This window comes from Mus caroli, chromosome 7 (genome assembly GCF_900094665.2).
Source record: "Mus caroli chromosome 7, CAROLI_EIJ_v1.1, whole genome shotgun sequence".
In the NCBI taxonomy this organism is placed as follows: Eukaryota; Metazoa; Chordata; class Mammalia; order Rodentia; family Muridae; genus Mus; species Mus caroli.
The window spans coordinates 99,489,551-99,506,668 of record NC_034576.1 but is presented as its reverse complement, the minus strand read 5'-3'; the positions used below and the strand labels follow the sequence as shown (position 1 = coordinate 99,506,668).

The 17,118-nt window shown below is 46.6% G+C and overlaps 1 protein-coding gene and 1 long non-coding RNA gene across 4 annotated transcripts in view; one reads left to right on the top strand and one right to left on the bottom strand.

The window, feature by feature from the left end:
• Nucleotides 1–17,118, bottom strand: part of Tenm4 (teneurin transmembrane protein 4) — a 699,747-nt gene that overhangs the window by 109,078 nt on the left and 573,551 nt on the right. For all 3 annotated transcript variants that reach the window (XM_029479436.1, XM_029479435.1, XM_021166324.2), the window contains one exon: nt 4,704–4,889. In XM_029479436.1, the coding sequence (XP_029335296.1) occupies nt 4,704–4,889 (186 nt within the window). The remainder of the gene's footprint in view (nt 1–4,703; nt 4,890–17,118) is intronic.
• LOC110297536 lies at nt 428–10,988 on the top strand. Its single transcript, XR_002378297.1, has 4 exons — nt 428–607; nt 2,353–2,432; nt 6,605–6,885; nt 9,594–10,988. It is a non-coding gene; the product is annotated as an uncharacterized LOC110297536 (long non-coding RNA).

Below are 17,118 nucleotides of genomic sequence, written 5' to 3'. Positions count from 1 at the left end.
GGTGGAGGGATAGTCAGGGGTACCCACCCTGAGATGACTCCAGAAATCTCATTTATTTTCTTCCACTTCCCCACCATTACCAGTCTCCCAGAGATACCAGGAATGAGACTCCTATTCTCATTATTCCAGGTGGATCCTTGTGTGCAGTTTCCCCCTCTCTCCCTTTCCTGACAGTCTCTGTCTTAGGTCTTGTTAGGAGAGCTTTAGAGGATGGGTAGTAGAGGGTCATCATGTCTCCTGAGCGACTTCTGAACCCTTGTGTGATTACCAAGGGAAACCTGAAAGCTACCATTCGAAAGTGGACAAAGGGCTTCAGAAGATTCTGTGGTTTCCTTTAAAATTCCTCTCCACCGTGAAGTCTGGTTTCGTTCACTCAGGGGGTTGCGTCATCAGCGTGCTATTTTGATCTTTACTCCCAGAAGAGGCTGTTGTTTAAGAGTCAGGATTTATGTGACTGGACGGCTCTCCTGAAGTTCAGTAACTAATCCTGAGTGTCTGGCATCTCCCGCTATCACAGCTTTGGGGTCAAGGTTGGATTTTATAAATGAAATCAGAGGCTGGCATTTCCCACACATGTTTTGAGGCTCCGTGGGTGAGGGGCACTGAGGTGAGTAAAATGATCACCATAGAATTGATCCGGAATGTTAGCGTTTTCAGACAGGAAAAGAAATTGAGCACCTTCTTAAATTTAACAATAGTTTTCAGCTTTTCTAGAGAAATTGGAGGTCAAGCCTTGGATTTATAGGACCCAAAACATTCCTGGGACAGACATCTAAAAATGAGCTTTTGATGACGGTGTATGGACCATACACTTGAGGAATAGAACCAAGTCATCCTACCTTAGCTTCTAGACTAGGAAAAAACCGGTAGCTCCCCATATATGCAAATGAGTGTTTTATATGCAAATGAGTGCCACATTTGCAAATGAAAGCATTTGTATGGAGAGACCAAAACAAAATTGAAGAGTCCTTCTTCTTTTGGGGATAATTTCAGGTGACCCACTTCTGGCATGATTGGTATGCCGTCCTTCGGGTGGTAGAGGAAAGGGCTGGAATTCTGTCATCATCGCTGGTGAAGTCATGGAGCCGTACACTCTGAATCCACTGAGAGAAAAACTGCCCCCCCAAACAACTGTGCAGTTTCCCTATGGCAGTCTCACCAGAGACCTACCCTCTCTCGGTGCTAGGACTGGGTGATTCCTTAACAGAAGGTATGGGAGGGGGGAGGGGTACATGTGGAGCAGTCTTATAATAATAAAAAGTATTGTCAGTAAGGAAGATGTCATTGACACATTTCCTCTTCTTCAGAAAGTCAACTTCTTTTTTTTTTTTTTTTTAAAGATTTATTATATGTAAGTACACTGTAGCTGTCTTCAGACACTCCAGAAGAGGGCGCCAGATCTCGTTACAGATGGTTGTGAGCCACCATGTGGTTGCTGGGATTTGAACTCTGGACCTTTGGAAGAGCAGTCGGGTGCTCTTACCCACTGAGCCATCTCACCAGCCCCAGAAAGCCAACTTCTTTTGAGATAAAAATAAGCAGCTTCCTTGAAAGACAAGGGAGACCAAATTCTCTACAGGACAACTTGTCAAGTCTACAACTATAAGCTGCTCTGGAAAGTGTCACCTGGGTAGAAGGGTTCTGGTGGACTTGGCTTAGGGAACCCAGCCTTACCTTGGTCTGTAAGTGCTTCCTTCCTTCCTGCCTGCTGTAAGGTAACTTCTTCCTGTTTCTGTTTGTATAAACAAACCGACCCTGACCCTGACTTGACCACTACTCAGTGTCAAGGTACTAGCATCTCTGGGTTAGGAGAGAACAGGATTGCAGGGTGGGAACCAGCTACAGGATTAGACCCATTGTGGCCCAGTGAACTAAAGACAAATAAAAACTGAAGGCTTAGCATCTCTAACTTCCCACATCAGCCTCCTCTGTCCCCCATGTGATGCTTACTGGGAATCATTTTTAAAAGGATTTCTTCTTACCACTTCAACAAGGGAAAGAGGACCCATCATTGTCTCTCTAACTTGAACCCCCAGCCCCTTCTATCATACAAGGTTACGGATAGACGTATGGACGTGTTCCTTCAGCTCGAGGGGGTGGGGTTTTTCACAGGGGTGCAGCTGGCCACAGCAGAGACCCAAGAGGAGGAGGGAGCCATGCAGGGAAATTACACAAAGACAAAGAAAATGCTCATCACACAATGAAGAATAGAATTCCAAGCCCAAGGTCCTTTCATCTGAGCCACTGTGACCAGCCCTCGACCTCTTCTGTGTCCTGTGACATTTGTTCTTTTTTGACTGTCAATCTTCCTCTTCTGCTACCTGCATTTACTTTGATGTTTCTTTTATCTAGAGAGAAAAAACTATCTGGAACTAGAGAAGAACATGTTCTTAAAGGAAACAGCAGAGCAGGCAGGAGACATAGAAAGGAAGGTAAGGCGTCTTGGTTCCAAAATAAGTGGGACCTCCTTAAAGCTAGGCTGATGAATAGCTATTGCAGACGTAGGCCAGCCTGCCCATAAGCCCTGACATAAATCCTCGCAGTGAGACCACGGGAGAGTTTCCTCCATGCCTAGCATTTAACATAGGTGAGAAGCCTTGCCTTATATGAGGCACATTTTTTTTTTTTGAATTTGGCAAAGCAAACTCATAACTCTATGAGTAAGGGAAGGAAAACAAAATATATTCTCCTTATGTTCGTACTGTTTGTTTCTTTAAAAGTGTGTGGGGGGGAGCAGGGTGTGGGGGTGCACACCTTTAATTCTGCACACAGTAGGCCCAGGCCTGGGAACCATCATGGACATCATAGAAAAGCTTTGGGTGCCATCCTTAGGAACACCATCTGCCTCATGTGAGGGATGGTCTCTCATTGGCCTGGAGCTGCCCGGTTAGGCTACACTGGTTAGCCACTATGCTTCAGAGATCCTCCTGCCTCTGCCGTCAGATGCATGGGCCACCACACTTGGCTTTGACATCAGCTCTGGGGATTGAACTCAGGTCCTAAGGCTTGCAAGGCAGGTGGTTTACTGAGTGAGCCATTTCTCTGGTGCATGATCCTTTCTTTGAATGGGAATGGACTTCTGGGTAAAGAGGCTGAAAGGTTAGGCTGCCCTCAGAGGAAAACACAGAGGAAAGCAGAGACCCTTCAGACAACTCGCCTCACTTTTCACTGGGAGAATTCCAAGGCAGCCCTGAAGTAGGCTGACATCGTCATACAGAAGCTGTCAGGTAGCATACAGTGAGATGGGATGGCATAGTCTGCTGTGGGGAGAGAACGCTGTATCACGAATCTGAAGGGGATATGTGAGGAATGTGGGCTGAAGCAAAGTGGGAGGACTCTGAGCCATACTAGACAAACTGCCCGGTCTCTGGGCATCTGGACAGGACTGGAGCTGGATCACCTGGGCACCATCTGTAAGGGCTGTAGGGCAAACAGCTGGAAAGGGGGGGGGGAATCAAGCTTCTAATTCTTGTTTTTAAAATGTTAGATGACCTTTCCTCTCAGGTCTCTGAGAAAAAGAAAATAATCCATCCCTCTTTGCATTGTTAGAAGTGTAAAATAATGCAGTTAAGGCCTTGGGCACAGTGCTTGACACATCGTAAATACTCAAAAATTAGGAGCCATTATTGTTAATAAATATAATGTGTTCCATAGCTGTTTATTGACTTGGTGATATTGCAAGGGACCAACGATGTGAAGTAATGGCGAAACAGAAAGAACGGATGCAAGGTATCACCATTTGCTTAAAACTCCTTTGTCTCTCAAAAGCTAGGGTTTTTCTTGCCATTTCTGTGAGACCCAAGAGGTCAGTTTCTATGCTGAGAGGCACCTGGAATTCTGCCTTATAAAAGCCATGTGCTTACCATCTGATTGCAAACCCTTTCTTTAAAAAGAAAGAAAGAAAAATAGGAAAGGGAAGAAGTTAAAACGAGTACACAAAGCAGTTGATTTAATAAAGAGCTTTTGGTGAGTGTTCATTCCAGGATAATAAACCAAGCGAAACGTCTGGCTGTGTTTAAAATCAACAAAGCCAGCAGGAAAGGCAGAGAGACGGGAAGAAGTGATCAGCTTGTTTTTAAAGCTGCCGATGGTGCTGCTTCAGCAGGGACTGGTGCGGAACAGCCCCCAGAGAGGAGAAAGGAGACAGATGCAGACAGGATGGAAGCCTGGGGCAAGGAAAAGAGGAATGCAGATGTGGCCTAAGGGCCCTGGAGGAGAGCTCTGTGCCAAGGTTAGAGGCCTCTTCAGGAGCCACTGCTACTACTAGGAGCTACATAGCCAGGGGATGCAATGATGGCTTCATGTTTGGAGCATTCCACCGTGTGCCACTCTGCCAAACTCTTTCACTATCCTCCCCATCCTATAGGTGAGGAAACAGATTCCGAGAGGCGATGGCGCTTGCCCATTGCTGCCATTTGACTCATCGCTGGGCAAAGAGCAGTGTTGCATTTAGCTCAGGACCAGCTAAACAGCAAGACCTGCTAACCAGCTAGGTGCCACCTGGGGAATGCAAACTGGGAGGACGTGTGCTGAAAATGACAGATGGTGCGTTTAAACTCAACTCAGGTCTAGGAAAAGCCAGTCATAATGTCATCAGATGAAAGGACTTTTGGTGCCAATCCACATGCAATGGAGGAGAACCAGGCTGCCCTGGAAATGTCTTGAGAGCAACCCGAATGCCCCAGGACGGGTGCCCGCCATACCTATGGTGCAGTGTTCTCCGTTCCAGCCGGGGCTGCATTCACACTTGCCGTCCCGGCAGGTCCCGTGTTCTGCACAGCGTGGGTGGCAGGCCCGTTGGTCGCATGCGGCCCCCATCCAACCATCCTCACAGCGGCAGGTGCCTCCTACGCAGACGCCATGGCCACCACAGTCAGCGGCACAGATCTCTGTGGGCAAGAAAGAAGGGCCAAGGGGTGGGGGTGGGAGGAGAGAGAACAAAAGCTTATTAAGCCAGTTGTTGCTGGGAACAAGGGTCACACTTGGCCACCTAGTTAGGCTCTGTGAGCGGTAGGGATTCTAGTGGCTTGGCAGAGTACTTTCCCCAGCCAATGACCCTGAAGAACAATCCTTTGGCAGAGGCCTGCCAGCCCGAGCTTCCTCACCAGGGGAGGGGGATTGTGCAGCTCCACTCTGTTTGCTTTTCCCTACTGCCAGTCTGTCCCTACTTTTGTGCTTGCCACTTCCAAAGGGGACCGGCCTTCTGAACAGATGTGAGAAAAAGTCAGATTTAATTAAAAACCAGTTATGTGTGAAAACAAAGCGAGGGTGAGTCCCTGTCGCCAAATGAAGTTGCATGTGGGCCTGGCAAGGACTCCATGGCATTTCCCTGCAGCCTTGACTCCAGTGGAGAGGAGAGAGAGAGAGAGAGAGAGAGAGAGAGAGAGAGAGAGAGAGAGAGAAAGAAAAAGTTTTATAAAAAGTGTTAAAGTTTTTACACTCACAGGGTTTTTGGTGTTGTCCTCCAACANAAAACAAAGCGAGGGTGAGTCCCTGTCGCCAAATGAAGTTGCATGTGGGCCTGGCAAGGACTCCATGGCATTTCCCTGCAGCCTTGACTCCAGTGAGGAAGAGAGAGAGAGAGAGAGAGAGAGAGAGAGAGAGAGAGAGAGAGAGAGAGAGAGAGAGAGAGAGAGAGAGAGAGAGAGAGCACACACTCACAGGGTTTTTGGTGTTGTCCTCCAACAGTGTTTATCCTGTGATGCTGGGTTTATTCTCTGTCCTTCAGCTTCATGCTCTCCCTTACTGCCATCTAAATGAGCTTTTAGTTCCAAAGTAAACAGCTGGGGGAGGAGGCTACCTCATGGCCAGAGTGAGGCCGCCTTGTCCTTCACAAAGGCTGGTCTGTGTGGGTGCAAAGCACACAGGGCACGATTCACAAGTCCCCTGGGCTCCAAGCCAGCAGCTGCTTCATGCTTACTGAAAACGGAGAGCCAAAGGTTTCTAAACTGCAACTGCTTTTGAGGAAATTTGTGCAGCACACATACCCCAGGATCTTGTTTTCCAGGGCCCTGATGGAGGCCTAGACTTGACTGACTCATGGCTAACAGTTTTCCAACGGATGTGAAAATTCCAACAATTTAAATTTCTTTGCAACTGGGCTAAAGAAGAGCCAGTGTCAAGCTGTTTCCACCCATTTCTCCCTTGTAAGAGGCACTGCTGGTCTAGAAACTGCTCTCGTTCTAGGAACTTTTGCTAAGGGAATGGCAAAGGGCTGGGAGACAGCACAGTAATGCTTGCCGCATAAGCTCAACACTCTTAGCTTGGAACCCCTGTACCCATATTAAAGCTGGGCATGGCTACAAGTGCCTGTAGTTCCAGAGTTGCCCAGACAGCCAGTCTAGTCAAAGAGGTGAGCTTAGGGTTTAGTAAGAGATCCTGTCTATAACAGAATATGGTAGAGAGTGATAAAACAGGGAGAGTACACACATTCACACACATGCACACAAGCGTACACACACACACCAGAAAAAAAAATTGAGTCTCAGTGGTTCTGACTTTTATTACCAACCTAGATGATGATGATCATCATCATCATAGACAAAGAGCTGGAAATTTTAAGAAGCACAGTAAGAATTGCTATCTATTTTGTTTTCCTACACAGATATCTTGCCAAGCTGCCACCTCAGCATGGAGATCATGGCTACAAGCAGTACACATGGCAACTCTTGGCTGTCCAGGGGCAGGCAGGGTAGCAGCTGCAGATGGGCAGAAACGGTTGTCATCTGGAGACAGAGACAGGATCTGTGCTGCATCCAGGGGCCTCTGCACTGTGGGACTATGTAGGATGCTCCCTTGGACCCACGGAGCTACAGTTTTTGGTTTGGAGGATGTGAGCAGTGAAGCCTTGCTCCAGAACAGCCTACTGCTACTCTGTAGATGGTGGTGAGTACTCAGGGAAGAGCAGAGCACAGAAGGCCTCAAGTAATTCAAGATGGAGGGCAAGGCAGCTCACTTCCCACTGGGCGTTCAAACAGGCTTGTGAAGTCTTGGCCTGCTTAGTCACTGGTCTTGGGACCCCAGGGTCACTTAGTTCCTCTCCCTGGGTGTCAGCTTCCTCATCTACTTCTGGGGGAACCTGATAATGTCTAAAGTCCCTTTGGGCTCTAAGACAGATTCTATGCTACGATACCCTCCCTGCTACACATTACAACCAGCAGGTACAAGGCTCAAGGCCTCTCCTCCTCTAAGAAGTTGTCTGTAATTCACTGGTGGTTAACCTCTTGCTTCTTCCCACCCCATATCAGAAGGTGATTCTCTGCTCAGCAGCAACCTGGGGCTGCCTCTCCTTCCTCTGATCACCTCTTTTCCTGAATTGATGCTCATTAAATAATAGACAGATGAAGGTGCTCCATGTGACAGGCACCTGAGCATGGAAAGTTGATGTATACGTCTCTCAGCCTGGCTGAATGTCCAGCATGCCTGTTTGTCTAACATCTCTAGAAGATGGGACTATACAACTCAGTATGACACATCCAGCAGCTCTCTGGGGTAGCATTTCCCTCAGACGACATCTTGGGCTTTCCTAAAGTCAAAGAGGAGTAATCTTCAGGCTCCTGACCCTGCCAGTCCTGGGTTAGGTTGTATCTCTGACACTTCCATCTATTTATACACAGCCAAAGGGCTGTGCTTCCTGGTCACTCTGGAGGCTGGCTGAGCACCCTGGGAGAGAAGAATGACTTAGTTTGGGTTTGCCCAGCACTTTTTCTAAGTGGCAATTGATGGTATGAAAGTAAACAGCGAACAGCCCTCTGTTTGCACTGAGATGTGAACCCAGAGACCATGAGCAGCGGGGGCCAAGGCAGCAGCTGGGTTTCAGGCGGCAGGGCAAAGAGCAGCAGAAGGGCCAAGAGAAGAAAAGGAGGGTTTTCCCCTGCAGTTGCCTATGGGCCTTCAGGTCTTAGCTTCAGGTAAGGTCATCTTTGGTATTAAAGGAGATTGGTTCCAGAGCCATTATCCCTTTGAATACCAAAATCCATAGATGTTCAAGTTCCTTGTATAAAAGAGCACAACACGCTCTCCTAACCTCCGCTATACTTTAAACCATCTCTACCTCCGTGTCATACCCAAACAATTGTATTTATGGTTGTTTGCAATATTGTTTAGGGAATGATGGCAAAACAAAAAAAATCTGTATTCAGCATAGATACAACTTCCGTTCCCAATCTGCAGTGATCCAATCTCCAGATGCAGGAGTTATGAACACAGAATGTGGGCTTCACTTCAGACTGCTATTAATTAGTTTGGAGGCAGTGCTGACTGCAGACTTCAGGCTTGCCAGCCTGGTGACCTGCTCCTCTGGCTACTCTGAGCTTCCTTTCCATCCTTTGTATGGTGGAAACGCTGAAAGCCCACTGCCCAGGGGACTTAGTGCCTGATCCCAGCATCAGTGAATTCCCATGATTCACTTCTAGTGATCTCCCATCCTTGCTTACCCTGAGCCCTGTGCCTAGTGCTGAAATATACAGGCCAATAAGATACAAGTCTGCCCCAAGAGAGTACAAACTGATGTTGGCATGCTGAAGATTATTCAATATATGCATATAGTATATGTAGCTTCACATATATTCATATACAGCCGTTATTAATGTCTGCACTTCTTTGCTTAGTTACAATGGATTAAAACCATGCATCTAAGGAGGAGACATGCTCTGGATTTACCTGTGGCTTTGCCATTTACTGACTGGATAAACTGCACTGCATTATATAACCCGCTGAGCCTCACTTGGCATTTCTGTAAAATGGGGGTAATAATTCTTCCCTGCTCTCACAGGCCTGGTATTAGATCAAATGAGGTAATGTGGGGGAAAGGTATTTTTGATTTAACACTTCTACGAAGTTTTACACCTTCCAAAGCACACTCACATATGGTTTCTCACTAATTCTTACAATAATATAGTAAGAATATCTTGTTACTGTCCTTAGAGATGTGGCTTCTGAGAGCTAGAGTCTGAGGATGCTTGGTAAGGTCTCACAGGCATCTCGTGCATTTTCCTTGTTTTAGCATCCTGGGAACAATGGAGTTCTGCAGAGCAGGCATTTCTTTAAATGGAGCCTCAGAATAAACAAGATGCATGTCCTGGGGAGACCTTCCTCAGAGATCCAGCAGACCCCTCCTACCCACTTCTGGTCCCAGGGTTTTTTTTTTCTTTGTCACATCCAGGTCCAGTCCTGGGATCCATGAGATGAAGTGGGGTTTCCCCCAGGATGCCCCTGCATGCAGAGTTTGGTCTGACCACCTAAGCATTCCACCTTCTTCTTTGTGCTGAGCATGGTCTCCTGTCCTCTAAAGCTGCCTGGTGCCTGCTGGACCCTCCATGGCCCTTTACAAGCTTGGTTGTGAGCTTGTGTACATTTTAATGGAAGGGGCCCAAACCGGGTGACCTTGATGTTTATGGGGTGCTAACTGATGGTAACACAGGAAAGCCTATTTGACCGAGTGGAAGGGACCTTCAGTGCATGATGGGAGTAGAAACCTGAGCTGCTACTTTACCATGTGGCTTCAGACTGTAGTCTCTATTCCCCCCTCAGTACTTTTTATTTATTATTTTTGCCCTTGAAATAAAAGGAACTGTTTTATTTTTCCTTCTCAGATTCTGCCTTGACATTAAAGCAGATAAAGCTTCACAGTGTGCTTGGTGAGAACCAAACAGGACAATGCTCTAGAATGTGCTTTGACAGCTCATATGCCATTTACATAATAGAAAAGGTCGTCATGAAAGTGGGTCACAGCTCCTTTCTAAACCTCAAGTTTCTTCTTTCTAAATGAGAGTGGGGTGGGGGAGCTTCAGCCACTTTAGGGAGTGTTGCAGGACTCACTCTCGCATGGGTAACTTCCTAAGTGCAAAACTGACAGTGGGCTTGAAGAGCTAAGCCTGACAGACCTTGCTCTCCATTCCCCTAGGAGTTGTATTCCAGCATCACAGACAATGTAACCTACGTCCATCAGGTTAAATGAGTTGGCATGCCCCAAAGTAAAGACCCTAGCGTAGAATCTATGGCTGGCATAGTCCGAACATGACAAATTTCACACGTTCTATTTATTTAGCTTTTAATAAAAAAGGAAATGAGACAGGGCAAATGTAGCAATGTCAAAAGATAAAAGGGAATGCCAATGCTTGCTTCACACCCAATGCAAGAGAACATTTGCTCATGGCTATTGGACTCTTATGTGATCAGAACCAAAACTTTTTGCCTGAATTTGAAAGACCCTAGGGTCTAGGAGAAATCTTTTGTGATCCACAAGCAATAGGGCAGGCTTGGTTTTGGATGTGACTACCCAACTTCCCAGCTGTGGACCTTTGGAAAAAGTCCTTAACCCTTCTCAGCCACTGTTCTTCGTTTCTGAACTGGGGAGATGCTCGCACAGGGTAAATTGTAGAACTGAAGAAAATGGCCCACACAAGAAACTCAGACATAAACAACTGTGAACAGGATTGACTGATGGAGAGCCTGGGCACAATTGTGTCAAAATGGTATCAAGCTACACGGGAGCAGTTTCCAGAAGCATGGAGGGGTCTAGGTTTTATCTATTTGGGCTCTGACACTGGCACAGGTATGGTGCAGTATGGCTTTCCCATAAAGATTTGTTGAATGAACAGAGAGATATTAAAATCACTTCCTGGAGGAGACGCATGTCTGCTAGCTCAACCCCATCTCAGGGCCATGATATTAAAAAATTACCACCAAATACATTCAAACAGAGGCTCAATATTCTTGGGAGATAAGCTTTTTAAACACCCATCTCCAACCCCTGTGAGCTCTGTAACTGTTGAAGGGCTTAGTCCATATGCTTGTAGGCCCATCTTCCCTCATGCCAGCTCCTGCTCTGTACCTGCCATCTTTCATGGCATGGGAGGAAGTGGACATACGAGGAACAGGTGACAGGATGAGAAAAGATGTAAGAGTTGGTTATTTGTAACTATGCCCAGAAGTGTGGACATCAGGGAAAGATTGCCTCAAGCTCCTCTCATTAAACACTAATCCTCAAACAAGCCCAGATGAAACCTGGGACCTATCACAGTTGTGTTTTAATTTGTCTGGACTTACTTTGCAATCCTGTTCATTAAAAAAAGCTGGAAGGTGAGGCTGTGCCTTTGCCCTAATGGGAGAGATTTATGAATAATTTCCTCATAGAGTATCGTCTATTCGGAAATATATACATTGATTAAAAACTGGGGGTAGAGAATGCACCCTCCGCAAGTGCCTGAAAACTCCCACGGAATGAGAAAAATGAGGTGAAAGTGGTTTAGAAATTCCTTGGGTGTAGAAACTGAGTCTGACCCGTGTGACCTCTAGGAAGTCTTCATAAGTCTCTACTGAGCATTGATAAGATAATAAAGATGATTTTATTTTGCTTAGGACCTGAGGTTAGGAGAATGATCTTAGCTATTTCCATAGAGGGATAATGTTTCCTGATAGCATTTTCTGTTTAACTACTTGTCTTTGAGATCTGGGCAGATGGAGAGTTTAAGTCACACTAGCCAGCATGTGAGTCAAAATGAGGACGGGACAAAGTGTCCTCAGTGTTCCCAAGTTATTGGTGGTGCCCACACATACCCCCTTTGATTCATTAATACCTCAGGACAGTTTTTCACTTCCATATCACAGTTGGGCAAACAGCTTGGGCAGATGAAGTTGTTTGCTCAACCGTTTATTGGCTAGAATGAAAGATGTCTGTCTAGCCTGGTTTTCTTGGTCCATCAACTGTGGGATCAGGTTGAAGTGAGGTCCCTGATGCAATCAGACAGGGTTTTGTGAGTATAACTTGTTTAGTAGATCATTGCCTGAGTTAAACAACCTGAGTGCTGAAACTGGAAACGGCTTCTGCTTCCTCACCCTAGCCCAAACCCCAGTACACTGAGCCCTTTCTCTTCTGCTTCCCCCCCCCCCATCCGTCTGCCCAAACATCAGACCATCTGTCTGTCTACTCGGCTACTTCATCATTTAGCATGTCACCACCCACCCACCCCAACCATATGATCCAGTTGCTTCATCTCTCTATGCCTCAGCTTTCTCAAAAGTTGCATAAAAATTAGGCAGTATGTGGTATAGATACCAAGATCTTGGGGCTATAGGCCAGTTATATGAAGTCCAAGGACGGTGTTTTATATTCTTCCCACCTTTTATGGAGCAAACAGTCATTAAATGGAAAATCCATCATGCTTGCATCCTAGAAAGTAGCCAAGTGAAGGGAGATTAGAAGCTAGGAAGAGAACAAGGACATTGGATTCCACTGAGGTGACTTTGAACAGTTGGCAAGCACTGAATCCGAAGTGTAACTGGAGGGACAGGCCTTGTGAGTAGTATCTCTGGTGGGCATAGAAATACAGGCAGAGAGGTGTGTGGGGCACAGGATATGTAAAGGACCATCCAGAATAACACAGGAGGACTTAAGCAATGGTGTTGGTCCTCAGGAATTAGGAGGCAAAAAGCTCTGCCGGGTGGAATGGCAGTGAATCTGTGTGGACACTGAGGTAGCCCCTCTGTGGACTGCACATTAGAGCTCTCAGAGTGTGGGGAGTGCGACAAGTGCAGGATGTGGCAGAGAGGCTGCCCATCTTGCCCATGATGAGATCTGGCAACTGAGAGGGCAGAAGCCAGCTGTGTGTCCAGAGACAGTGACTGCTTGGGGAGTGTCTGGGGATTGCAAGGTGGGCATGAAAGAGAGATGCAGAAACTGGGGAATCAGTGAGTGGTGGAGAAGGCAGCCAGGTGGAGACTGAGGACCAAGGGATGGGTGGGAACTGAAGGTGGGCAAGCCAGGGACGGCAGAAGGTGCTTTGTAGGTGGCGTGTTATCACCAGGAGATCCCCTTAAAGTGGATGGAGAGTCAAGGAAGGGAGAGCTGAGGACTCTGGGGAGCAGCTTTTGTGGTTAGAGCATGAGAAGGCACCCCAGAAATCTTCTAGCGGTGCTATAGACAGGAAGGCAGGCAAGAAGGAAGAAAGTGCCTTGCCTTTATAGAAAGGTGCTGTAAATGCCAGTACTTGAGCAAGACCTTGTTAGCTGCCTCAGAAAAGCAGTCACATAGAGTCTTCTTTGCAAATGGCTACAAAAGAACAGCCATTGTACTCGGTGTCCCTTCTCTAGGCTTCTGCATGGGTTCTTCCCATGTGGGCCTCCTGTGGTCCATCTGCATAGGCTCAAGTCAACACGTGCTTTCTGTCTCCAGCTCCTCCATGGATCCTCCTTCTTCAATCCTGGCTGGGAGAAGTCTCATCTAGGTTCCAGGCACCCCGATACACCCCGGTGTGGACTCTTCTCTCAGGGCCATTAGTCTACAGATAGTGCCTCAAGGACCCTGCCATCACAGACTAATGTCTCATACAGAAAATGTGCCTTCTGCTATATCTCTGTGTTGCCAAGTTAGAGGGCCATAGTGGGCCACATACTTTTCCAAAGTTCTATGCCTTTGAACAGCGTGAAGGCCTGCAGTCATGTAAGGAGCTGGGTGTTTCACTACTTCCTACCTATGGGGAACGAATGCTGCCCACCTCCGAGCCTTATCTATGTCATTTATAGGATGGTGACAATGACAACTCTCCACCAGAAGTTTACAATTAATTCAAAAATATGCCAAGCACCTACTATGTTCATGATAGCCTTAGAAGCTCGGGATGTGGAGATAATATAAAATTAGACCCATCTCCAAGGAACCCATGTGCACAAACTAGCACAAAGCCAGCCACCTGCCTGGCACATGGTCGGTTATTAGAGTACAGTTCATTTTTCTCCCAGGGGTGAGAATCTCCTTGGGTTTCCAGCAAACTATCTTTCCCCGAGCATGGCAGCCCCGCCTTCCTTCCCTGCAAGCTGAGCAGATGGTTGCTTTATCTCAGTGCAGGTTTCTGGAAGAAACCATGAGAGGAAAAAGGTACAAGAACGAGCTTCTGCTGTCCCTACAGTAATTAGTCTCCTCTGGACATCAAGGCCAAGCTTGAACCACTCACCTCCCCCAAACCCTCCAGCCAGAACTGCTCCAGGTCGTGGCTCTGCTCCATAGACCAAGAAGGTAGAAAGCTAATGAGCTGTGGAAATCGAGTGGCCTTTCACCTCACTCAGGGAGCTTGGAGAGCCCCCAGACCAGGCAGAGACTAGAGACCTAGGGCACAGGCAGAGCAGGCCTCCACACCTATTCCCCAGGGTTCAGATTGCAGGTCCTGACAAAGTACCTGTGGCAAGAAGCAGTAAGCCTCTGACATTCATCTTAATTGGAGGATATCTGGCTTCCTGATTAGAGAGGCCTTCAAACCTAGCCCAGAAAAGGACTCTGAATGGTGTCTGAATTGGCAGGAAAACTACTAGGAAAGGCCAGGGAGCAGAGAAGCCAAAGAACAGGACCAGGCTGCATATTTTGACTGGGGCCGGAAACCCCTCATCCCAAACTCCTCCACGAGAGCCTAAGGAAGTAAAGAGATAGGTGATAAATCTTTCAAAGACCTCTAGCTCCAGTCTCCTTGTGTAAAGGCTTAATTCCTCCACTTATTCATGAGTTCATCTATCTAGTTTTCCTAGGTACTGCCACCTGCATGTCTCCTAGGTACTTCAAACTTCATAGAGGTCCTACGCCATCTTCCGACTTACTACCAGCATTTGTATATGTGTGGTATGTATATGTGCGATATACATGTGTGTGTGTGAGTGTGTGCTTGTGCACGAGTCTAAGGAAGTCAGAGGAGAGCATAAGTGTCCCGGTTTATCACTGCACCGTATTTCTTCCACGCATGGTTCATGGCAAAGGCACTACATGAACTGATTGGCACCGCAAGGGTCTCTCGGTGAACTGGGAGCCAGATTAGTGGCCAGGAAGCCCTGTTTCTGACTCTGGTAGTGATTCAGGGATGTAGGGTTGAGCAGCCATTCCTGGCTTTTTAATGTGGGTGCTATGGATTTGAACTTGGGTCCTCTTGCATATCAAGTACTATTAATCCACCGAGCATCTCTCCTCCATCCCTAGGAGGAACAACAATATGAACCAATCAGGACCCTCAGAATTCCCAGGGACTAAACCACCAACCAGAGAGTACACTTGGAGGGATCCATGGCTCCAGCTGCATATGTAGCAGAGGATGGCCTAGTCGGTCATCAATGGGAGGAGAGACCCTTGGTCCTGTGAAGGCTCTATGCACCAGTGTAGGGGAACGCCAGGGCCAGGAACCCCAGGGGGTGGGTGGATTGCTGAGCAGGGGGAGGGAGTAGGGAGTTTTCAGAGGGGGAAACAAGGAAAGGGAATAACATTTGAAATGTAAATAAAGAAAATATCTAATAAAAAGAAAAGGAGAAAGCAAGCTGAGCACGGGGAGGCATGTGTGCTTTCCCTGCTGTTCTTGCCTGTTGATATGATGTGATTAGCTGCTTCTTAGTCCTGTTGTCTTGACTTCCCTGCTCTGATGCACTAGGAGCTGGAGCTGTGAGCTAAAATAAGCCCTTACTCTCGGAGGTTGCTTTTGTCAGGGTATTTTATCATGGCTACGGGAAACAAGAGTAAGATGCATGGTTCATGGCAAAGGCACTACATGAACTGATTGGCATTGCACAGTCCTGATGTCTGCCTTGTCTTGCCAGCTTTAGCACAAGCCTTGGTAGTTGCCAGTGAAAGTGTTGTATAAGGGAAAAATATGAGCCAGAGGATTTTGGCTTTGAATCTTGGTTTCCCCAAAGTATCTTTGGGCAACTCACCCAAGTTCCTTGAACCCCGGTTTCCTGGGAACAGCACCACCTGCCCTGTCAGGGTCTTACAGAGTTGTTTGAATAAATCATGAAGCACATATGGGAAGGGGCTCTGTTAAAATGTAACATTTCCATTCAAAGGACAGGTTTCTTTTTTTTCTTCTTCTTCTTTTAAATTACAAGTTATAGTAGCAGCAGTTTGATTCAGGAAGCTGACTGGAGATTTGCTACAAAGTGTCAGCCAGAGCATCCAAACAGAAGCCTGACTCTGAAGTCCAATTGCAGGGGGGGGCTTATATTTGCATACTGAAAGGCTCCAGTTCTGATAGAAAATGTTCCAGGGCTGTCGAGGGAAATTCTGCTAAATTACAAAGCTGCCAGCTCTTGCTTTATCAACCTTTAACTCTGGCGGTATTTAGCAGTGTGCCTGTCTGGGCTCAGTTTTCCAGTCTTTGATTAAGTGCTAGGACCTGACCATCTCTTTCTGTGTAAATCTCTTGTTACTTCCCAAGCAACTGGTGGACTCCTCTCTGCTTCTGCCATCACACTCTCCTCCCTGCCAATGTCAATCTCTTCGATATTTATTATTCTGAACTTTGAGTCTTAGGCTGTCACTGGCTTTGGGAAGGGGTATGGGAAATGTCAAGTCTCAATGGATATTATTTCTCCAGTGAAATTCTAACCTTGAGTTTCCCGTCTTGTAACATACCTATACAGAAATAGCCCGGCCCGATGATTTCCTTTTGATGTTTAATTGGCTGTCGGCACTGTGCTTTCTGGGCTGAGAAGGTAATGTTTCTCAGAGAGAGAACAATTCTGGCTACACAAATGAGACTTGTACCAGGGGAGAATGCTCAGCGCCGAATCTAATTTTCTCTTCCATCCATGAACATCAGACAATTTTTCTGGCATTAAAGCATCTTGCTCCGTCTTTCTGTCATTAATAAGAATTAAATTCTCTTCCCTCAAATTTAAATGTAATTATATTTTGCCTCGTAAATAAAGTTGAATTACCATTTTCAAAATTTAGCACTAATCAGTGGCTATGTTCGAAGCTTTAATTTTTCTTAACTCGGATGCTACTTTCAGCTTTTTTTTTTAAGCATTTGGTTCATTTTGCTGTCAATTGTGACTTCATTTAATACAGAGCTTTTCAGCTTCTTATCAGCTCAATCTATCCAACTATTATTTTCTTTTACATGCTTTATGACTTTCTTCTTTCTCTCTCTCTCTTTCTTTTTTTCTTTCTTTCTCTCTCTTTCTTCCTTCCTCTCCCTCCTTCCTTCTCTCTCTTTTTCTTTCTTTCATTTTTCTTTCTTCATCCCTTCCTCTCTGGAAGGAAGGAAGGAAGAAGAGAGGAGAAGAGAGGAGAAGAGAGGAGAGGAGAGGAAGAGGAGAAGAGGAGAAGAAGAGGAGGAGGAGAGGAGGAGGAGAGGAGGAGAGGAG